Here is a 23,729-nt window from a genome sequence, read left to right as displayed (position 1 = left end):
GTGGCGACCCACACCTGAGGAACAGCTGGCTTTGGGTTCTTTAACGTTCTACTCTCCAGCACCCCCCGCCCCCCCCCCCCCCCCACCCGCGCTCTGCACATCAGCCCCCCCTGCCTGACGACCATAACATCTCCAGGATCCACTCGACGGGAGATCTTTACTACACCCCTCTGAAGAACCACACGATCATCTGACTCTTATCCACCCCCATTAGGATTAGATTAGATTAGATTAGGTTAGATAGTATTAGATTAGATTAGGTTAGATTAGGTTAGATAGTATTAGATTAGATTAGGTTAGATTGTATTAGATTAGGTTAGATAGTATTAGATTAGATACTATTAGATTAGGTTAGATGAGATAGTATTAGGTTAGGTAAGATAGTATTAGATTTGATTAGGTTAGGTTAGATAGTATAACATTTGATGAGGTTTTATTAGAAGTATTAGTAGTAGTAGTATTAGTAGTAGTACTATTAGTAATAGAGTAATAGAAGTAGTAGTAGTACTAGTAGTGTTATTAGTAGTAGTAGTATTAGTAGTGGTATTAGTAATAGTAGTAATAGTATTAGTAGTGGTATTAGTAGTAGTGGTATTAGTAGTAGTAGTAGTAGTATTAGTAGTAGTAGTATTAGTAGTGGTATTAGTAGTAGTAGTAGTGGTATTAGTAGTAGTAGTAGTAGTGGTATTAGTAGTGGTATTAGTAGTAGTAGTAGTAGTAGTAGTAGTAGTAGTATTAGTAATAGTGTAAGTGTTAGATAGTTACTCACGTCACACTGGAAGGGCTTCTCCCCGGTGTGCGTCCTCATGTGTTCATCCAGACCTCGCTTCTGGCTGAACGCCTTGTTACACTCACTGCACTTATAGGGCTTCTCCTGCACTCACACACACACACACACACACATTTGATTCCTTTATTTGGAATGACCAATACTACAACACCATAGCATCCAAATATTAATAAATAACCTATTATGTCTGACACAACAACACAAACACTGTGCAAGTATTTACAACCTAGTGAATCAGTAGAGATAAATATATAGTTAAGCAATAGATCACGACAGGCCGTGGTATACGCTCATTATACCACAGTTAAGGGGCGTTGTCCGTCCCGACGCGCAGCGGAGGGGCGGCGACCCCCTTCACTGTGGTATATTGACCGTATATCACTGACTGAAGTGATCTATTGCTTTTATAAAACGGTTACGTAAATATGGCGAAATTAAAGTCATAGACACCCTCAATTTTGAAAAAGCTAGAAAGTCGGAAAAGCATTTTTTTTTAACGAATACAGAAAAGTAGTCCCTCCTGGCTGCCGGCAAAGTGTACGGCGGTTGCTATGCAACACACTAGCGTCCTTCAGAGAGAAGGCTAGAGACGGTAGCTTGGTTCGCCGGCAATTTAGCAATTTAGAAGGCTAAATTGCCGGCGACCGTGTGCCTATTGCTTTACAGGCTTTTTTTAGGCTTCAGTGAACTATGCTATCGCTTTTATATATAAATAAACAACAGTTCAAGTTAGGCGCGGAGTGATACTGGACTCTGTAAACTGAACGGGCGTCATAGCTGTGTGTATACGCTCAATATACAACGGTTGGGAACCAATCAGATCGCTTGATTTAGGCCCCCCGTTTTATAATGATAGTTATATTATGGGTAGAGATGTCAGCGCCTTCTCCATATATGCAGACTGCCTATGATTGCTGACACAGAGCAGTATTTGGCTATTTGCTCAGAGTTCTTCTTATGAAGTCAAGCGATTTTGCAATCCAAACATCCAAGGCTACCATAAATGAGTCCAACTGTCAAAAGCACTGTGGTATTTTAGTATCTGGTGGGGAATGGAGGAGCTGTGGCCTGAAGACAGCACCTCCTCCTGAACACCGTCTCCCTGCTGCCTCCTCCACCCAGCAACTCACTTCCTGTACCTCCTCCCTTCCCTCCTCCCTCCTCTCCTTCTCTCCTCCATCTTGTCCATCAGTGTGGATGTTGTTTCATTAGAACAACAACCTGTCCTCCTCACTGCCTCCTCCCACCTCCTCCTCCACTGCTCTCCTCCTCCCTGTTCTCCTCCTCCCCCCTGCTTTCCTCCTCCTCCTCCCCTTTCTCCTCCTCCTCCCCTCTCTCCTCCTCCTTCCTCTCGCCTCCTCCGCCTCTCTCTCCTCCTCCTCCTCCTCCTCCCTGCTCTCTTTCTCCTCCTCCTCCCTGCTCTTCTCCTCCCTTTCTCCTCCTCCTCCTCCTCCTCCTGTCAGTCTCTCTGTTGATCAGACTGTTGTGTGGACATTCCTGCACGCGCTCAGTAGAGCAGCGTGGACCACCTCCAGGCTGGGTGGGGGGGGGGGTTCTGTTTGTGTGTGTTTGTGTGTGTGTGTGTGTGTGTGTGTGTGTGTGTGTGTGTGTGTGTGTGTGTGTGCGCTTATCTGAGAGGAGGAAACGGGGGTGTCAGTTGAATGAAGGACAACAGAGGAGGAGGAGGAGGAGGAGGAGGAGGAGGAAGAGGAGGAGGAGGAGGGGGGAGCAGGAGGAGGAGGAGCAGGAGGAGGAGGAGAAGAGGGAGCAGGAGGAGGAGAAGAGGGAGCAGGAGGAGCATGGGGAGCAGGAGGAGGAGGAGGGGTGATGGTTTCCTCTCCGCCTGACAGTGGGCTGATAATGCCGCCCTCTCCATTTACAGCTTAGTTGTCATGGGAACGGTGGTGAATGCAGGAAGTCAGGGTCCTGGGAAACCAGCTATCTGGTGGGCGGGGCCAGGGGCAGCCAATCAAACCAGATAACAAGGGAGGTAAAGATCAGGTTCACTGGATGTGTGTGTGTGTGTGTGTGTGTGTGTTTGTGATGAATGTGTGTCTGTGTGTCTTTGTGAGTGAGATCATGTTTTTGTGTGTATTTCTGACTGTGTGTGCGTGCGTTTGTGCTTGTGTGTGTGCGTGTGTGTGTGTGTGCGTGTGAGTCTGCGACCCACTGCCCAGCATTGTAAACACCTTCAGCGATCCTATTGGTCGATCAGACCTCTCCTTCCTTCATGAAGGGAAACATTCTCCAATCCCTCAAACCCAGATCCCCTTAAGAAGGCCCAGGGGTCAGAGGCCACCCAACACATGGACAGACTTAGGTACTGCAGGGTACCAGAATGCACCAGTCTGACCCCGGCAACTCACAACATCTGGACCTGCTGACCTTCACTCTGACCCTCGCCCTGACCTTTGACCTGGCTCTGACCCCCCCCCCCCCCCCCTCCCCCGGGCTGACCACCACGCCACCCAGCCCGGGTTTGTTTACAGAGCGCCAGTGTCTCCTGTGACAGGAAGTACGCTCTGCTCCTCAGGAGGAACGGACTCCTCAGGAGGAACGTTGCTGTGTGCGGTGGTGTTGTGCGGTGGTGTTGTGCGGTGGCGTTGTGCCGTACTCACGCGGGTGTGCGTGCGGATGTGCATCTTCAGTCCGTCGTTCTTGCTGAAGGCCTTGTCGCAGTACGGACACTGGTACGGCCTCTCACCTGGGGGAGGGAGAGGGGAGAGGAGCACGCTATGAGCATGTGTGTGTGTATGTGTGTGTGTGTGTACAGAACATACATGTGATAACACGCTTTGATGTGGGAACCCGATCCCAGCGACACACACATGACTCACAGCCATGACCGTAAATATCTGCTGTGAGACATCTGATCCAGAGAGTCCTGCACTCTGCCACAGTGTGGCCCCGGGGACACGCACACGCGCCCCGTGGATGTGTTATCTCGCCCGGCCCCGTGGGGGCCCTGGACTAAGCTCCGGTCCCCATAACGCAGTGAGGACCTTATGTGTGTGAGAGTTGATCCATCTCTCTGGGGACCTTGCACCCACCAATAGGCCGTCAGCAGGGTCTAGGACTAGGACTCCCTCCTCGTCCCTAGAGCAAGAGCTAGCTGTAGAGTTAGCTAGCTGCAGTGGTAGCTAGCTACAGCAATACAGACTTAGCTAGCCACAGCTTTAGCTAGCCGCAGATTTAGCTAGCTACAGCCTACAGACTTAGCAAGCCACAGCTTTAGCGAGCTCCTAGTAACCCACAGTGTGTAGTGTTGGATTGTACGGTGGAGGCTAGCTGGCGGGTACACGTGAATCAGAGTAAGCTAACTTGTACGAACCCACACGAGGTGGAGGAACATTCAGCGCTGGCCAGCTAGCGTTGGCTAGTTGCTGTTAACCCAGGGTATACAGAGAAGCAGGAGTATTCCTGTATACGTCTCCATCAAAGGCTCTGGAGTCAGGCTCTGGAGATGCTATCTGAGCATGCTCTGATGGCGGCCAGAGGAGCTGACAGCCCGTCAGTCACGCGGCCGTCGACAGGTGGGTCTGCTTACCGCTGCACTGATTCCAGGCCAGATAGCCGCTCCAGAGCCCGGCGCTAATCCAGAGAGAGAACTTGGATGAAACGTGCCTTTAGAACGCGGTTATGCGGCTCTGCAGAACGCAGGACATTCACATTTTTCCTTTGCGTTTACATTCAGGGCGTTTAGCAGACACTTTTATCAAAAGAAACAACAATATATCGCTGTCGGTACAGTAAGGATGTTCATAGAACCAAGTGGCAAGCACTAACAATCACTAGGTTAACCCATTCCCCGTATACAACAGAGATAGCTATGGTAAGATGCTACACGACTAACATTCTACATTTAGCAGAATGTTAGTCGGGACCTTAGCAACGAGAACCAGGTGGGTTGGACTGGTTCCTCCGAGTTCCACAGAGCCTCCTCAGTAATGTTCTAACACACTTTTAAAGGACAAAGTAACATCTAAACTCACACATTTGTCCACTCCACATCTGAACCAGGACTGGGTCTAATGGAATCCCAGTTGTAAATAGTGCGTCGCATGGCTGGGGTAAATAGCCCAGGTCCCGGGGGGGGGGGGGGGGGGGCTCCACCACCGTGGGGGGGCTTCACGGTGGGGCTAACGTAATCACCCCCCCTCTCTCCAGAGGACTCTCGCTCCTCACCCTCTCTGTGTTTTTAATCTCTCTTTAGTCGCTAATTGTTGGGCGGCCGTATTGATGGGGGCGGTAACGAGGTAACGAGGCTAACAAGGTTAATGAGCTGTGTTTCCCAGGATTCAGAACCCAGAGATGCTGATTAGATCACGAACCACCCAGGGAGGGAGAGGTGTCCTAATGAGGCCACCGTTCAAAGAACAACACATTCTCCATCCTGTTGTGGAGGCTGGTGACATCGGCCATCTCACATCACCCATGTTATGGGGAGTAGACCCAACAACATGTGATAGAGACTAGACCCTACAACATGTGATGGAGACCCAACAACATGTGATAGAGACCCTACAACATGTGATGGGGACTAGACCCTACAACATGTGATGGAGACTAGACCCTACAACATGTGATAGAGACTAGACCCTACAACATGTGATGGAGACCCAACAACATGTGATAGAGACCCTACAACATGTGATGGGGACTAGACCCTACAACATGTGATGGGGACTAGACCCTACAACATGTGATGGGGACTAGACCCTACAACATGTGATGGAGACTAGACCCTACAACATTGGATGGGGACTAGACCCTACAAAATGTGATGGAGATCCTACAACATGTGATAGAGACCCTAGAACATGTGATGGGGACTAGACCCTACAACATGTGATAGAGACCCTACAACATGTGATAGTGACCCTACAACATGTGATAGAGATCCTACAACATGTGATAGAGACTAGACCCTACAACATGTGATGGGGACCAGACCCTACAACATGTGATAGAAGGCTTTGTGTTCCTCTGTTCAGCTGCAAACCTCCCCTCATCTTCCACATTCTGCTACATTGTCTGAGTGTGTGTGTGTGTGTGTGTGTGTGTGTGTGTGTGTGTGTGTGTGTGTGGAGATGGTAACTGATTTAGCATGTGCTGCAACCCAACACCATGTCTTTGACCCTCGGTGTCTCCCCCCTCCCTCCCTCCCTCCCTCCCCCCTGCTGTGGTCTTCCCTCTTAGTCTGCTAATCGATCCGTTTGGCACTGCTCTACTGTGGGTGAGTGAGTGGGTGGGTGGGTGGGTGAGTGAGCGAGTGAGCAAGTGAGTGCTGTATGTGAGTGAGTGAGTGAGTGAGTGAGTGAATGAATGAGCGAGCGAGATAGTGAGTCTGGTTAGTGTATTGTGTATTGTGTGTCTCTATTGTGTACACAGGTGCAGTATAAATAAAGTGTTTAGAGCGTCTGGTCAGTAATGTGTGTTTTCTGTGTAGTGTGGACAATGTGTTCAGTGTGTACAAAGTGTGAGTGTGGTGAGCACTTGTGTGTGACTGAAATGTCTGGGGAGTGTGTTTATAATGTGTGTATTATGGCCAGATGTGGTGTGTGTTATATAGTGTGTATTATATAGTGTGTGTTATCTAGTGTGTGTTATATAGTGTGTGTTATATAGTGTGTATCATGGCCAGATGTGGTGTGTGTTATATAGTGTGTGTTATACAGTGTGTATCATGGTCAGATGTGGTGTGTGTGTTATATATGGCGTATGTACTGTCCATCACACAGTGATCCCCTCTTCCTGGTAAGACCTCAGAGCTATGGCTCACCCTGTTCGCCTCTCCACCAGCCCCCTGTTGAGGCTAGTGGAGGCTGTAGAGGCCAACAGAGCCAACTCTATAATATGTTAGTTGGTTTAAAAGGTGAGACATTGGTGAGCCAAAGCCTAAGCCAGTTGGGTGCAGTGAGCTTAGCTCCTCTGAATGTTCTCCTCGTCAGAGAGGACCGGAGGTGAGAGGATAGGGAGAAAGGTCTGAGGAGGAGAACATTTAGCAGGAGCACAGCCTTCTGCAGAGAGGTGAGACGCTGGAACCTCCTCATGTCCTACTCCTCGCAGAGGTCAGGAGACACTGAGGAACCTCCTCATGTCCTCCTCCTCACAGAGGTCAGGAGACATTGGTGGTCTTCATGGTGGTCTTCACCACCATGAAGGAGGAGGAGGAGGGGGAGGAGGAGGAGAAGGAGGAAGAAGAGGAAGAGGAGGAAGAGGATGATGAGAAGATGAATGATGAGGAGATGGAGGAGGGGGATGAGGAGGAGGGGGAGGAGGAAGAGAAGATGGGGTAGGAGGGAGAGGAGAAGGAAGAGGAGATGGAGGAGGGGGAGGGGTTGCTGAAGGAGCTTACCGACGGAGCGGGCGGCCATCTTAACAGTTTTATTTACATAACAAGCAGCATTTTATGATTGAGGCATTCCTGCTCCGCACCACAATGGCGGCCGCCGGGCGGGCCGTAACCATGGCAGCCCGGACCAGGGCTCTCTCAGGGCCGGTCCCTGAACAACATCCTCTTTGTCGCTCTCTGTTCCCCTAAACCTTATTCTCTCAACCGCCTCACAAACACAACAAACACAACGCCGCCGCGGCCATAGAAGGAGGCCACAGATTTACAGCCGCCAGGGTCAAAGGTCGGCCTGCAGGATGCTTTCTTCAAGTGCTCTTTTATTTTCTTTCAGACGTCTCCCCCTCGCTCTCTCTCTCTCTCTCCTCTCTCTCTCTCTTTCTCTCTCTCTCCCTTCTCTCTCTCTCTCTCCCCAATCTTTACACCCTCCCCCCTCTCTCTCTCTCTGTTGCCCACGCCCCCACATTCCCCAACAGCATGCTCTTTGTTTACTTTATATATATACAATCTGACTCTCCCTCCTTTTCTCCTCGTCTCTCTCTCCCCTCCTCTCTCTCTCTCTTCATATGTATTCACTAACTAGACATTGGCCTGTGATTGCACACACACACACACACACACACACACACACACACACGCTGGTTGGATTGAGTTTGAACATTGGCTAGCTTAAGCATGTCCACATAGTGTGTGCTAACATTAGCATGACCGCCTAGCATGGGCTGAGATTAGCCCTCAGGGCTAGCAGAGGTGTGAGCCAGAGGTACGGCGGCGGCGCTGGGACCAGCAGCAGGCTGGAACACGACTGTGTTCAGCTGGGAGAAGAAGAGTGACAGCCCACCGGATGGTGTATTTGTGTTTGTGTGTGTGTGCGTGTTTGTAATTGTGCGTGTGTGCGTGTTTGTAATTGTGTGTGTGTGCGTGTGTGCGTGTGTGTGTGTGTGTGTGTGTGTGTGTGTGTGTGTGTGTGTGTGTGTGTGTGTGTGTGTGTACGTGTGCATGTGGGTGTGTGCGTGCGTGTGTGTGTGTGTGTGTGTGCGTGTGTGTGTGTGTGTGTGTGTGTGTCTGTGTGTGTGGTAGTTAAGGAGACACAGAGGAATGTGTGCATCTCCAGTTAAAGGCTGTTTAATGAACAACCAGCAGGAAGCTAACAGGGCTAGCACTAACAAACATGGTTTATATGACATAGTTATAGCCATGTATAACTGGCTAACAAAGCTAACATATAACTAGATTATAGAGCTATAACTGGCTAACATTTTCTAACCAGTGGTCGCTCAAAGCGCTTTACAATATTGCCTCACATTCACCCATTCATGCACACATTCACACACCAACGGACACCGAGTCAGCCACGCAGGGCGACCGCCAGCTCGTCAGGAGCAGTGTGTGTGAGGCGTCTCGCTCAGGGACACCTCGACACTCGAGGACGCTAGGAGGAGCTGGGGAACTAGCAACCTTCTGGTTACCAGCCAACCCGCTCTGCCTCCTGAGCTACTGTCGTTCAATAGTAGAAAGAGTTGGACCACCACTGATGTCCACGCTGTTTGCTGACTGACCTGTGTGGCTGCGGATGTGAACCCGTAGCGTGCCGTTGGAGGCAAACTTCTGTCCGCAGTACGGGCAGATCTTCTCCTTCTCCCCGGTGTGGGTCTGCAGACGGGAGAGAGAGCAGGTGGTCCTTGTTAGCAGAACACAACATTTGTTACATTCAGACCCCACATCTTTCCCCTGTTAAGAGACGGGGCGATGGGCGGTGATAGAGCAGCCGTCCACCATCACAACACTGTCCACGGTGAGGAGACCCCCTTTGATCTGGGGTACAGGGGGTTCAGATGTGGCTCAGTGGAGCTTCTAAAACACATCCATCACCCCTATCCGGAAGGTCTCATGTTTGAGGACATTGACATTACATTTAGGGGATTTTGCTGATGCTTTTATTCAAAGTGACGTTCACTCATTCATGCACACATTCACACACCGACAACGGCGGAGTCAGCCACGCAGGGCGACAGGGACAGGGACAACTCGACACTCAAACTAGCAACCTTCTGGTTCCCAGCCAACCCACTCTGCCTCCTGAGTGCAGCTGGTGTGTGGGAGACACCTGGACCTCATGACTGCCGCGAGCCTTCAGTCTGGTGGTAGACATAATTTGAGGAGATTTTTATTTGGAATATAGGGAAGGTTTCTGCAGTCTCTCTCTCTCTCTCTCTCTCTCTCCCCCCTTACTCTCTCTCTCCCTCCCCCTCTCCTTCTCCCCTCTCTCTCCCCCTCTCCCTCTCTCTCTCTGTCCCCCTCTCCCTCTCCCTCTCTCTCCTGTAGGAAGCTAGCTCGCTCGTCCTACCATGCAGGTTCCATGTTTAAATAAAGTGTGCACTGGGAACCAGTCCCACATGGTGGTGCGGTACCAGATGCTCTCTGCTCCTCCTCTCTGCTCCTCCTCCATGGTCCTGGACACCAGGAGGTGAGGAGAGGAGACATGTGACCAGGCACCATGTGGTCCAACAGAACACGTCTTACTTAGGATTCTACTTTCTTCCCCTCTTCTTTTCTCACCCTCTTCTTGTTACTCGTTTACTCCTCCTCCTCTCCCCTCCCTGGTGGTAGCTCCTCCCCCTGCCCCTCCCATGGCCCCTCCCCCTTCTCTAACCACACCCATTCTGGCTGTTGAAAGCTATGCTCTGAATTAATTTCCTCCAAAGCAAACATTGGCATGTGACTCGAGTGAGAGCGACAGTTTCAACAGCGAGGGCAAACACCACCTCCTCCACCTCCTCCACCCAGCCCCCACCCTCAGGGTCACACACCACCCCCTCCAGTGTTCAGTTACAAAAGCTTTGTCCACACACACACACACACACACACACACAGACCACTCTCAAACACAGACACACAAAAGCACACACACATGCGCGCTCTCCGAGACAGGCACGCACACTCTCAAACACGAAAGCATAGCACGCTCAACCACGGAATGTGTCAAGGAACCCTCAACACACACACACACACACACACCCACACACAGACACACACACACACACACACAGACACACACACGCACAAGTGTGCGCGGGGCCAGGTGCAGCTGGTCAGGACACACGTGCTCTGCAGATGTTCTGCTCATTGTTTGGATAAACATCGCCGCTCTGGTGACATCACAAAGGATGGCGGCGGCCGGCCTCACATGCGACCGCAGCACGCCTGTGAGACGTTCACGTGCACGCCCCTTGAAGTGTGCACGCTAACAAGCCATGTGCAATGTGCATGTGCATTTGTGTGTGTGTGTTTGTATTAGACACAGTTACACTGTTAGACACAGTGTTGACTCATGAAGGCTCTGCTAGTGAGCCGGGACCCGCCCCCTGCCTCCCCAGGACCCGGCCTGCCTCCCCAGGACCCGCCCTGCCGCCCCAGGACCCGGCCTGCCGCCCCAGGACCCACCCTGCCGCCCGGAGGGGTGCTGAGTGGCAGGTCAAAGCGATGGCAGGTTGACGTGCGACTGGCGTTCCGCCGCCCGTCAGAACCCGGGCCGCAGCGTCCCGGTCACAGCGGTGATCCGTGCTTTGATCTGGGTCGGGGTCCGGCGGCCCGGGGTCTCGGTGCAGCGGTGTGATCGCTCACTCTGTCTCCCCCCTCTCTCCCCCCCCTGCTCTGCTCCACCCCTCTGTCTCCCCCCTCTCTTCTCCACCCAGCCGCCGTGTTTCATCTGCGACGCAGATCTGGACCCTGCAGCGCCCCAGGACCGGCGGACCCTCTGGTCGCCACCGAGGGGCCCAGAGCCGGTCGGCTGGGCTTATCCACGGCTATCTTAGGCCGAGCCGCCGTCCGGTGGAAACACTCCCAGGCCTCCAGGAAGTTCCCAGCAGGGGGCCCCCCAGACCCCAGCGCAGGTTCTGCTGTTTTGTGTTCTCGTTCTCTGTTGGTTTGCATCCCACATTGTTCTGGTTAATCTGACGTGTGTGTAGCCGTGCGTCACGCTGTCGGTGTTCAGGTTGTCGTGTGGTTTCCTGTCGGAAGAGTTTAAAGCCTCGATGCATCACGTTGAACCCGTGGTCCTCTCTGAGCCCTGTGTGTGTGTGTGTGTGTGTGTGTGTGTGTGTGTGTGTGTACCTGTGTGTGTGTGTGTGTATGCGTGTGTGTATTGTGTCTGAGGCGAACCCAGCCCCACACAGTGATTGGGAGTCATTATGGGGGTTGTTAGTATTGTGTGGCGGGTGCTCGTGGCCGTTTACCTTCTTGTGGCTCTTGAGCACGGAGGGCGTGACGAAGGCCTTCTCACACAGGTCGCACTTGTACTTCTTGTGTCCGTCGTGGACCACCTGGATGTGGACATTCAGTGTGTCCTTCCTCTTGAAGGTGGCGTCACACTGGTCGCACTTAAAGGTGCGCTCGCCTGCGGAGAGAAGGGGGGGGGCGTCAGACCCTCTGGAGACTGAATGACAGCAATCATACGCAGCGAGGGGGGCTCCCCGGGGGGGCCGTTGTCTGGGCGACGGCCCCTCGCTGCCCCCTCGCTGCCGGCTCTGCTGCTGCTGGAGATAAAGGAACCAGTCCCAACGCTGAAGGCCTCAGACCAGCAGCCTGGAGGAACTTTAACACTGATTCTACTTTTCTTAAGGTTTGAACAGAAAAAACCGGACTTCAGGACTCACTCCAGAGATTAATCATCAGACCGTGAGGTATAGAGCTCTGCTGCTGGGGCCTGCAGCCCCTAACAGACCACCAGGACCCCCCTAGACCCCACAGACCACCAGGACCCCCCTAGACCCCACAGACCACCAGGACCACCCTAGACCCCACAGACCACTAGGACCACCCTAGACCCCACAGACCCCCACAACCAGCCCTAGTGTGTGTGTGTGTGTGTGTTTGTGTGTGCATACACGTGTGTGTGTGTGTGTGTGTGTGTGTGTGTGTGTGTGTGTGTGTGTGTGTGTGTGTGTGTGTGTGTGTGTGTGTGTGTGTGTGTGTGTGTGCGTGCGTGTGTGCGTATGGCAGATGAAAGAGGCAGACACACAGCCCCACAGTGTGTGAGCTGATCCTCTATTTATGGAAGGCTTACCGCAGTGACCTCTGACCCCTCCCCCTAACCCAACACGTTTCTTCCTTTCTCAAACTAAGAAAACATCGACCCCCAGACCCTGACCCGCCGCACAGTCGTGTCTCGTGTCCCCAACCCGGAGAATAACACCTCAGTCCTGCCCGGCGACAGGTCCCGCCCACCACCCAACACAGGCCCCACCCCCCCACCCAACACAGGCCCCGACCCCCACACCACACAGGCAGTACAGAGACAGGTCGTTAAGAAGCAGGTAGGGGTTAGACAGTGCAGAGACTGGTCATTAAGGAGCAGGTAGGGGTTAGACAGTGCAGAGACAAGTCATTAAGGAGCAGGTAGGGGTTAGACAGTACAGAGACAGGTCATTAAGGAGCAGGTAGGGGTTAGACAGTACAGAGACAGGTCATTAAGGAGCAGGTAGGGGTTAGACAGTACAGAGACAGGTCATTAAGGAGCAGGTAGGGGTTAGACAGTGCAGAGACAGGTCAGAGACAGGTCATTAAGGAGCAGGTAGGGGTTAGACAGTACAGAGACACGTCATTAAGGAGCAGGTAGGGGTTAGACAGTGCAGAGACGGCATGTTAGTTTGAGGTATGAGAGGAAATAAAGTGTAAAGTGTAACAGAAAGTCATTTTGAGAACCATGAGAAGTTCAGTCCAAACATCTCTGTCTAAATACACCAAGACCGGAATGTGGTACAAGAGTTCCCTACATGGCCGGGAAATTAAAACACGAGGGTTTTAAGAGCTCTGTAATGAGGCAGTGAAGTTAAAAACAGATCTGATCTGGGATGCTGTTCAAACGGCCCAAACCAGCAGCACCAGGGCTGTAGTGGGGAGGGACAACCTTCATTCTGTCCTAGTGGTTAGCTTTAGGACGTCTGGAGGCTGGTGTGTGTAGAGGCTAGTGTGTATACAGGCTGGTGTGTGTAGAGGCTGGTGTGTGTAGAGGCTGGTGTGTATAGAGGCTGGTGTGTGTAGAGGCTGTTGTGTATAGAGGCTGGTGTGTGTAGAGGCTGGTGTGTAGAGGCTGTTGTGTGTGGAGGCTGATGTATAGTACTATCTGAGTACCAGGTGGTACCAGGAGTACTAGGTGGTGTACTAGGTGGTGTACCAGGTGGTGTACTCGGTGGTGTACTAGGTGGTGTACTTACTGTTGTGTATCAGAAGGTGGCGCTGCAGGCTGAAGGGCGTCCTGAATAACGCCTTACACTCGTCACACTGGAAGGGCCGCTCCTCGGAGTGGGTCTGAGGGAGACACCATCAGCACCGTCACAACACCACATCAACACATCAGCATCGTCACAACACCACATCAACACTTCAGCACCGTCACAACACATCAGCACCGTCACAACACCATCAACACCGTCAGCACCATCACAACACCGTCACAACACCACATCAACACTGTCAGCACCGTCACCATCACATCACCACCACCAACACCACAGCAACACCTTCACATCTAATCATCAAAGTGTTGCTTTGTTAGTCGGGGAGTGAGGGAGTTCTTCTATCACTTTATCCCTCCATCACCTCCTCCATCACCTCCTCCATCCCCTCCTCCATCTCTCCTCTATGCCTCCTCCATCACCTCCTCCATCCGCCACTCCATCTCTCCTCTATGCCTCCTCCATCACCTCCTCCATCACCTCCTCTATAAGGCTCCCCCAGCAGATACGTTGAGTAGACTTGAAGACGAGGGGGTCTCAGAGTTCAGAGTGCTTCAGTTGGCCTGCTCCTCCTCCCACCTGACTGACTGACAGTTCAATCTGACTGCTTTTAAAACAGTTAAATCATTTGGTTTTAAAATACTTTGTTAATTTGGTTTAAAAATAGTTAGATAATTGGGTTTTAAAACAGTTAAATCATTGGGATAAAAAAAATGTGATCATTTGGTTTCAAATATTTAGGTAATTTGGTTTAAAATACTAAGATCATTTGGTTTAAAATACTTAGGTAATTTGGTTTAAAATACTAAAATCATTTGGTTTCAAATACTTAGGTAATTGGGTTTAAAATATTGGTTTAAAACACTTAGATCCTTAGCTCTTAAATTACTTCATCATTAAGTAAACTCTGCTCAGCTTAGCCCTGGGGCTAAAACGTTGGCGCTCATTAAAGTCACATTTAATGAGCGTCATCATGTCTTTCTTTTCTATATTCAGTCACAAGCTGCCAGTTTCTGTCAGCGTCTCCTTTGACGTGGCCCGGTGGCTCAGCGGCTCCCTCGTGTCCGGGCGTGTCCCGGGGGAAACCTTTAGTCTCTCCAGACACCCGGAGCTACGAACTTAGATGTGATGATGGAGTGGTGGTGGCATCAGAACGGGTTCTTCTGGAACCCCCGGAGAACAACGTGGTCCCAGGGAGGGGCGATCATCCCTGCTCCGTCAGAGGCCTTCATAGCAGGACGGTTAGTCTCTAATTGTCCTTCAATAACCGGATATAATCTCCACGGTGCTGTCTGACTCTGAGAGGGCTGAGCACTCCCACAGCCGGCGCCGCGCTGTCGCACCTTCTCCTGGTTCTGTAGACGCTGGTGTCGGCGAACTGGAGTACTAGTGGAGTACTCCACTAGGAACTGGAGTACTAGCTGAGTACTAGCTGAGTACTACATGAGTACTACATGAGTACTACATGAGTACTAGCTGAGTACTACATGAGTACTACCTCAGTACAGAGTCTCACCTTCTGGTGGTTCTTGTAGACGTTGCGTTGGGAGAACTGGAGTACTAGCTGAGTACTAGCGGAGTACTATCTGAGCACAGTCTCACCTTCTTGTGGTTCTTGTAGACATTGCGGTGGGCAAACTCCTTCCCACACAGCTTGCAGCGGTACGGTTTGTCCTCGCTGTGGATGATCTTGTGCGCCGTCACCTGGTCCAGACGCTTGAAGGACCGGCTGCACACCTCACAGGTGTACGGGCGCTTCTCTGGAGGAGGAGGAGCAGCAGGAGGAGGAGGAGGAGGAGGAGGAGGAGGGGGAGGAGGAGCAGAGGGAGGGGGAGAAGGGGGAGGAGAGAGAGTAGGTAACCACAGACGAGGAAGAAGAGGAAGAAGAGGAGCAGTAGAAGTTAACCAGAGAGGAGGAGGAAATGCACAGACAAGGCAGAGAAGAAGGTGTAGGAGGACGAGGAGAGACAACAGAAGAAGGAGAGGATCTCGTTCAGCTCTACCTTACCTGAGTGTGTGATCATGTGTCGCTTCAGTTGATTGGTGGAGATGAACTTCTTATCACACGCATGGCACTCGAAGATCTCATGGACCTTCAGAAAAACACACACATATCTCAAGGATCTTCAGAAAAACACAGACACATCTCAAGAACCTTCAGAAAAACACACACATCTCAAGGACCTTCAGAAAAACACACACACATCTCAATGACCTTCTGAAACACACACACACATCTCAAGGACCTTCTGAAACACACACACATACATCTCAAGGACCTTCTGAAACACACATACATCTTGTTGTCCTGCAGAGAAACATGTGAGGGAGTCAACTCCAGAAGTTGCATGACGTTAATACCCGTCGCTGACCGTAATAACGTTCAGAGGAACGCCCGTATATTTTACAAGACCAATATGTCTACAGAGAGAAAAGTAATTAAAGCCACAAAACACGACCCCTCTTCGGCAGAAACTTAAAGCTACTTCCAATAATGAGGTCTTTGATGGCGGGGGCTGGGGGCGGAGGAGCGGGTGTGATAAGCCCTCTCATAAGCCTCTTTACAGGGTATCTCCACGCTGAGACCACTGACCCCTCCATAACATCAGCCTATTTATATCTGCATGTCATATCATTTCGTACTTATAGCACTGTGTGTATTTGTGTTCAAATCCTATTTATCAGAGCTTCGCTGCGCTTACGACCACTGTGTGTGTGTGGAATAACACGGCAAGAGTTTCAAATCAAATTAATAATAATATTCCAGTCCTACTAAATCTGTGTGTAGTTATTGACAGCCATGCGTCTTTACGGCCATAATAATTATATTTGGGGAAAACTAAATTGCTACAAGGACTGAAGACCAGAGAGATCCATCTAAGATGGATGCCCTGGGACTCATAGGGAGGACCAGTGGAACACCAGGAGACAGACTCTGTTGGTTAGGACGACACAGGACTGGAGGGAGGGGGAAGAGGGAGGGAGGGAAGGAGGGAGGGAGGTTGAGGAGGAAGGGGGAGGAGGGAGAGGGGACCAACCTTACGATGCTCCTGCAGGTTTAGAGATGAGGAACATTTCCGGTTGCATATCGTGCACGTGAGTTTCCGCCGTGCACTTCCTGGAAGAAACAAGAAGATTGTGTGTGTGTGTGTGTGTGTGTGTGTGTGTGTGTGTGTGTGTGTGTGTGACCTGTGTGTGTGTGTGTGTGTGTGTGTGTGTGTGTGTGTGTGTGTGTGACCTGTGTGTGTGTGTGTGTGTGACCTGTGTGTGTGTGTGTGTGTGTGTGTGTGTGTGTGTGTGTGTGTGTGTGTGTGTGTGTGTGTGTGTGTGTGTGTGTACCTGTGTGTACGTTGCCCTTGTGTTTCTTCAGGGCGTCCTTACTCTTGAACCTCTTCCCACAGCTCTCCGCCTTGCAGACGAACCTTGCGTCGCCGCGGCACGCCTCCTTATGCTGCTCGAAGCTACATGTTAACACAACATGTTATTAGAACAGGTTAGAACTACACCACATGTTATTACAACAGGTTAGAACTACATGTTATTATAATAGGTTAGAACTACACCACATGTTATTACAACAGGTTAGAACTACACCACGTTATTACAACAGGTTAGAACTACATGTTATTATAATAGGTTAGACCTACACCACATGTTTTCACAACAGGTTAGAACTAATTAGTTATTATCACCAGATTAGAACTACATAAGATGTCATGTTATTATCACTGTGTGTGTACATGTGCTTGCGTGCGTGCGTGCGTGTATGTGTGTGTGTGTGTGTGTGTGTGTGTGTGTGTGCGTGTATGTGTGTGTGTGTGTGTGTGTGTGTGTGTGTGTGTGCGTGTGTGTTACCTGGACTCTGAGCTGTAGGTGTGGTGACAGATTGAACACTGGTGGCCTTTATTGCCCCCCGCCGACGCCAGGGCCTCAGAACAATGGAGGACGCTGGAACACAGCACACCGTTACAGACGGTACAGACACTACAGACACTACAGTACAGACGGTACAGACACTACAGTACATACAGTACAGACACTTCAGTACAGACAGCACAGACGCTACAGACACTACAGTACAGACAGTACAGTACAAGCAGCACAGACACTACAGTACAGGCAGTACAGACAGTACAGCCACTACAGTACAGACAGTACAGTACAGCCAGCACAGACACAACAGTACAGGCAGTACTGACAGTACAGACACTACAGACAGTACAGTAGACAGCACAGACACTACAGAAAGCACAGACACTACAGACAACACAGACACTACAGTACAAACAGTACAGACAGCACAGACAGCAGACACTTCAGTACAGACAGCACAGACAGTAGACAGTACAGACACTACAGTATAGGCAGTACAGACAGTACAGACAGTGCACACAGGATCTGCCTGGACCACATTAATCCATCAGATAAACAGTAAAGTGACAAAGAAATGTGCTGTCTGCCCTTGTGTGGTAGGAGAGTGTCTGGAGGACCTACTGCCGCTGCAGGGCCTGCTTCACGGGGAACCTCTTGGAGCAGTTCCTGCACTTGAACTCCTTCTCCTCCACGCTGGGCCGCTGGTGGAGGCTCTGTAGGTGGGCGGCCAGCACCTCCTCGCTGGGGAAGCTGCTCTCACACAGCAGGCAGGGGTGGTCCTCCTTCTTGATCACCCGCTCTGGAGGGAACACATCCAGTACACATCCCGTTTACAACACACGTCCAACCACACATCCAGTATACACACCCAGTATACAGAGTACACATGTAGTACACATCCTGTTTACAACACACGTCCAACCACACAGCCAGTATACACACCCAGTATACAGAGTACACATGTAGTACACATCCTGTTTACGTTGATAAGGTTTTTCTTGAGCCGATATTTGGAGCCGATACTGGTTTTGCTCCCTCAATTTAGATCATAAAAATGACACAATGATGATAACAAATGTCCAAAAGATAACAAAAAGTCTTCATTTAAAAAAGGAACATTTATTGAACCGTCTGTAAATCATGGCAGGAAAAAATATTTTAAAAATTAAGAAATAAAAATAAAACACCCCAAAAAATCGATACACGTGAAAACCGCAAATATCGGCCAATGATATCGGCCGGCCGATAATATCGGTCGATCACTACTCTCTACCGTCCACACAGTAACCCTGTTACTTCATAACTCTCTACCGTCCACACAGTAACCCGGTTACTATGGTAACTCTCTACTGTAGGGATGTCACGAGAACCGATACTTCGGTACCAAGTCGATACCAAAATTCAAAAAACGTGACGGTACTCGTTTTTCTTAGTACCGTGGGTACCGAAGATGCAATTCCTCTGGACGTCACGTGGGCAGCATATACACCTACACGGGAACATGGAAGACGGCAACTGCAGCTGCAGCGAGTGCGATGGCTCCTCCTCGACTCGTCGATAAAAAGAATAGCAAGAGTCGTGTCTGGAAGTACTTTGCGTTTGGAACGCTGCGCCGCGCGACTGTTTCAGACGGGACCCGTTTCAATGTTGCGCTTCTAAACACGCATGGTACGACTGCTTTCGGCATCACTTACTTGATGTTGTTTTGATTGAAGATCGGCAGGTTGTAGTGGGTGCGGCGGTGAATGTGTACGTGCGTGTGCGCGTGTGCGTGTGTGTGTTGCGAGCGTATGCAATTTCAAAGTAAACAAACCAACTCAAAGCCGATGCATGCATCCAAAACTATTCGTTCAAAACCAAATAAACAAATCAAAAACAGCGTTGCTTATTCGCTTCAAATACTTTTTCTTTTCAAAACTTGGTAATTAATACGGCGGGTACCGAGCGGTTGAAAACAATGTTGGCGTCTCCTGTGGCTGCCTTGCGCACCTGCATTATATTACTTAATATTAGGTTGGAAGTTATGTTTTAAACCCCGCCATGCACGCAAGTGTAAACGCGAGCCACATAGCTGCATGACTTCCTGCTTTCAGCGCGTATTTTTTTTAAATTATTATTATTACTTGAACGCTACATAGGCCTACCACTGTTCTTTTTTTGTAATGTTAATAGTGATTTATTTTTATTCATTACTTGAAGGCTACATGCCAGTGCCACTGTTTTTTGTAATGTTTAAATGTTTTTAATAAATAAAGTACATGGGATTTATTGTTTTGTTTTTGACCGTGGTATCGAATTGGGTATCGAGAATCGTGGAATTTCACTGGTATTGGTATCGACTACTAAATTTCTGGTATCGTGACATCCCTACTCTACTGTCCACACAGTAACCCGGATACTATGGTAACTCTTTGCTGTCCACACGGTAACCCGGTACAGGGACAACCTTTGACCCCGCCCACTCACCCGTCTCCACCGCGTGCTTGGGGTCCTTGCCGTTCTCCTCCTCAAACAGGATGACCTCGTCCTCCTCCTCTGCCTCCTCCTCCTCCATGTCGCTGTCCAGGTAGCCAATCAGCAGCTCTGTGTCCGTGTCGATGTCCTCGGGTGCCAGGTAGAAGATGTTCTCTCCGTCCTGCGGGGGACAGACGGCAGACGGGGGGATGGAGATCAGACGGAGGGACAGACTTCAGACGTGTTACAACATTGCAGTGTGACAACGTTCCAATGTTCCAATGTTACATTACAGTTGCAAAGAAACAACTTTACAACATCAGATTGTTAGAACGTTGTGACTTTAGAACGACAGGTCAGACTGGCATGGTACATCAGACTGTTGGAACCTAGCCTGTAACCTCAGACTGTTAGAACCTAGCATGGTACCTGGATAGCAGCCAGGTTCTTCTGGTCCTGAGACGGCGCCTGGTGGACGAACCTCAGCCAGTTGGCGTGTCGGGGGTTACTGGCGTCCAGGACGTACAGAACGTCTCCCTTACCGCCACGCACCTGAGGAGACACAATCGTTACACAGGCTACTAGGTGGTAGGCTACTAGGTGGTGGGCTACTAGGTGGTAGGTTACTAGGTGGTAGGCTACTAGCTAGGCTACTAGGTGGTAGGCTACTAAGTGGTAGGTTACTAGGTGGTTGGCTACTAGGTGGTAGGCTACTAGCTAGGCTACTAGGTGGTAGGCTACTAGGTAATGTGAATAAGGTGCTGTTCATAGTAATAGGTAATGAATAAACCAGTATATTCATGTGAATAAGGTGCTGTTCATCGTAATAGGTTATGAATAAACCAGTGTATTCATGTGAATACAGTGCTATTCATAGTAATAGGCTCTGAATAAACCAGTAGTAACTGGTTACCTCCCACATGAGCCGGGTATCGCTGCTGTCGTCCACCTCCGCAGGGAGTCTCTTCTCTCCAGCAAACGGACCAAACTTCTCGCCCTTGAAGCAAAAACATATAAAGTTAGCTACCATTTATTCATCTTCCATTGATTAGTAATTAAACCATTCAAACAAGTGCACACAGTTGTACTTATCCAGTACTGTAAGTACTGCACACAAATAATCTGTAGAGTACTGTACTGTAGTTTAAGTAGCACACGAGGAGTGACCCAAGTAAAGTAGTAAGCTACTAGCTAAGCTACTAGGTAGGCTGTTAGGTGGTAGGCTACTAGATTGTAGGCTACTAGGTAGGCTACTAGGTGGTAGGCTACTAGATGGTAGACTCCTAGCTAAGCTACCAGCTAGGCAACTAGCTTGGTGGCTACTAGCTAGGCTACTCTCCATCCCTGGCTGTGGTTGTCAGGGGGCGGGGTCTAGTGTTGTGACTACTAGAGACCACATGGCCTCTGGTCCACAGAAACATAAACCATTCATACGACAACAAACCTCTCTTCATAATGCTTCTCATTCCTGGACCAGCTCTGGGATTCAGACTAGTCTGTGGTCAGTAGACCAGCTAGTCAGTCACTAGTCGACTAGTTAGGTTCAGTCAGTACAGTATAATACAGTATAGCATTAGTCAACTAACGACTGACCCACTACTATCTCTGTGCCTCAGACTAGTCTGTGGTTCGTTAACCAGCTAGTCAGTCGTTAGTCGACTAGTGACTCAGTACTGTAGGGGTAAATAAGGGAGGGAATCCCTTTTATCTAAATGAGTCCATAATGTTGAGAACAGTGGAGACTGAGTAAAGTGTGTGTGTGTGTGTGTGTGTGTGTGTGTGTGTGTGTGTGTGTGTGTGTGTGTGTGTGTGTGTGTGTGTGTGTGTGTGTGTGTGTCTGTCTGTCCTTCTGTGTTTGTTTGTTTGTGTGTGTGTGTGTGTGTGTGTGTGTGTGTGTGTGTGTGTGTGTGTGTGTGTGTGTGTGTGTGTGTGTGTGTGTGTGTGTGTGTGTGTACAGAAAGTGTATATACGTGGCACTTCACGTCACAGCCGCTCCGCCTTCGCTTGAGATTTGAGAAAAGCGTCGAGGACGCAAAAGGGGGAAACACACACACAGACACAGACACACACGCACACACACATACACACACACACACACACACACACACACACATACATATATATACACACACACACACACACAGTATACATGTTTTACTTTGGGGTTCGGGTACAGACCTTTTTGACCCTCCTCGCCGCGTACAGCCCGACCCCATCCTGGACCCCGGAGGCGCGTAGGGAGAAGCGGTCGGGGATGTACAGGCCTAGCATGGTCATCTGGACCCCCTCCTGGACCACCTCCCGGTCCCCCGGACCCCTGCTAGATCACCGCTCGGACCCGGACTCGGACCCGCTGTCACTGAGCACTTAGGCTCGGTTCTTGACTCAAAAAGTTGCTCCAAGTTGCGCTCAGAGAGGAGCCGAGGAGCGCTGTTTCTGCAGCGGAGGGAATGCAGCGCTCTGATTGGTGAAAAGTTTGGAAGCAGGAGGCGGTGCAGCTGGGTGACGTCACACAGCGGTGTGACTTCAACTAAATGAATCTGATCAAAATACCATTTATATATTATAAATGTACTGGTTGTATACAAAATAAATATTCTTGATACTTCTTTATTTTGAGGCGATATATCATGAATATTTAAATTAATGAGTAAATAAATAAATGAATGAATACATACAAACATAGATATATACATAAAACACGCACCTATATACATATATATATATATATATATATATATATATATATATATATATATATATATATATATAGACTGTATATTATATATACTCTATGTATATATAATATATATTAACATTTCTATATATATGATATGTAAGGGATAATGTATAGAACGCCGGTCATTATCGGTAAATTACAGCGCATTATATTCTATTATTTTCCTGATAATGACCGGCATTCTATATATAATATCCCTTACACACAATATATAATTATACAGATGTATATGTATATATGGCTCTATATATAGATTTGTATATAACTATAAAAGTCTATAGCTAGCTTTGCAGATTAAGAATTTACATTATAGACTTAATTACATGTACATTTCTACTACTCTGTCTCCATTGTGATGTTTAATTTATTATTTATTATTTAACTTATCTGTGTTTACGCCGTTGGTTATTTTAGCTTCATCTCAGCCTCAAATCGAACTGCTTCCCGATTGGTCCTGATGACGGGATATATCATGAATATTTAAATTAATGAGTAAATAAATAAATGAATGAATACATACAAACACAGATATATACATAAAACCCGCACCTATATATATATAGACTATATATTATATATACTCTATATATATTATGTAAGGGATAATGTATAGAACACCGGTCATTATCGGTAAATTACGGCGCATTCTATTGGTAAAGCGGTATCTGGATTTATACTGTTTCCTGTCCGGAAAAGTACAAAAGAACCCCCGTCCTACCTACTAGGTCTCGTCATCAAACTTGGGGAAGGTCCAGGTAGGCCGAGTCGGAAGATTCAACGTCACAACGATATTGGTGACGCACATTATGAATGGGAAACAAAGTTATGTGTCCTCAATTTGTCCTCGTATATGCTGTTTTATTAAGCGTTTGTGTTGTAAAAACTATGCAAGTACTTTCTAATGGCATTTCTATTTCCACTGTTTATTGTGTTAGAAAAAAAGTCTGTGAAAGCCTGTTGTAGCCTAAAGTCGTTTGAACCAGCAAAGTCTATGGCTAGACTACGTTGCTCAGCAACCATGCAAACAAAAATGTTTGCCATGTTTTCCGGACTGTTGCAATGAAACACTTTCAGATCAGACGTGTCATTCGGTCATATAAATCCGGGAAGGAATGAACGGCCTGGATTGCCAATAGAATGCGCCATTAGCCCCTTCAGGGCGAAGCAAGACACCTCCACTTCGCATCGGTGTCCTGTTCGCCCTGTCGGGGCTTATTTCCCGATAATGACCGGCGTTCTATACATTATCCCTTACTTATTACACGGCTCTTCTCAATGCTGTGG

At 49.2% G+C, this 23,729-nt stretch overlaps 1 protein-coding gene across 1 annotated transcript in view; it reads right to left on the bottom strand.

Annotated features, from left to right (window-relative positions):
- The window catches only part of prdm5 (PR domain containing 5), a gene marked incomplete at its 3' end in the record, with an annotated part of 23,625 nt that extends 1,461 nt beyond the window's left edge, over positions 1-22,164 (bottom strand). Inside the window, exons 1-15 of the mRNA XM_084473571.1 lie at positions 21,884-22,164; positions 20,619-20,702; positions 20,135-20,257; positions 19,718-19,886; positions 17,873-18,050; positions 17,234-17,326; positions 16,718-16,839; positions 16,417-16,496; positions 15,307-15,471; positions 14,981-15,136; positions 13,358-13,451; positions 11,378-11,538; positions 8,702-8,795; positions 3,409-3,494; positions 770-874 (exon numbers count right to left, since the gene is read on the bottom strand). Coding sequence (XP_084329697.1) covers positions 770-874; positions 3,409-3,494; positions 8,702-8,795; positions 11,378-11,538; positions 13,358-13,451; positions 14,981-15,136; positions 15,307-15,471; positions 16,417-16,496; positions 16,718-16,839; positions 17,234-17,326; positions 17,873-18,050; positions 19,718-19,886; positions 20,135-20,257; positions 20,619-20,702; positions 21,884-21,982 — 1,809 coding nt within the window. The 5' untranslated portion in view covers positions 21,983-22,164. The remainder of the gene's footprint in view (positions 1-769; positions 875-3,408; positions 3,495-8,701; positions 8,796-11,377; positions 11,539-13,357; positions 13,452-14,980; positions 15,137-15,306; positions 15,472-16,416; positions 16,497-16,717; positions 16,840-17,233; positions 17,327-17,872; positions 18,051-19,717; positions 19,887-20,134; positions 20,258-20,618; positions 20,703-21,883) is intronic.
- Between the last annotated feature and the right edge of the window lie 1,565 nt (positions 22,165-23,729).

The sequence above is a fragment of the Micromesistius poutassou genome (genome assembly GCF_964030765.1).
Source record: "Micromesistius poutassou genome assembly, chromosome: 9".
NCBI classification, from domain to species: Eukaryota; Metazoa; Chordata; class Actinopteri; order Gadiformes; family Gadidae; genus Micromesistius; species Micromesistius poutassou.
Note: the sequence above shows the minus strand (reverse complement) of the source record. Positions and strands in the feature narration are given on the sequence as shown.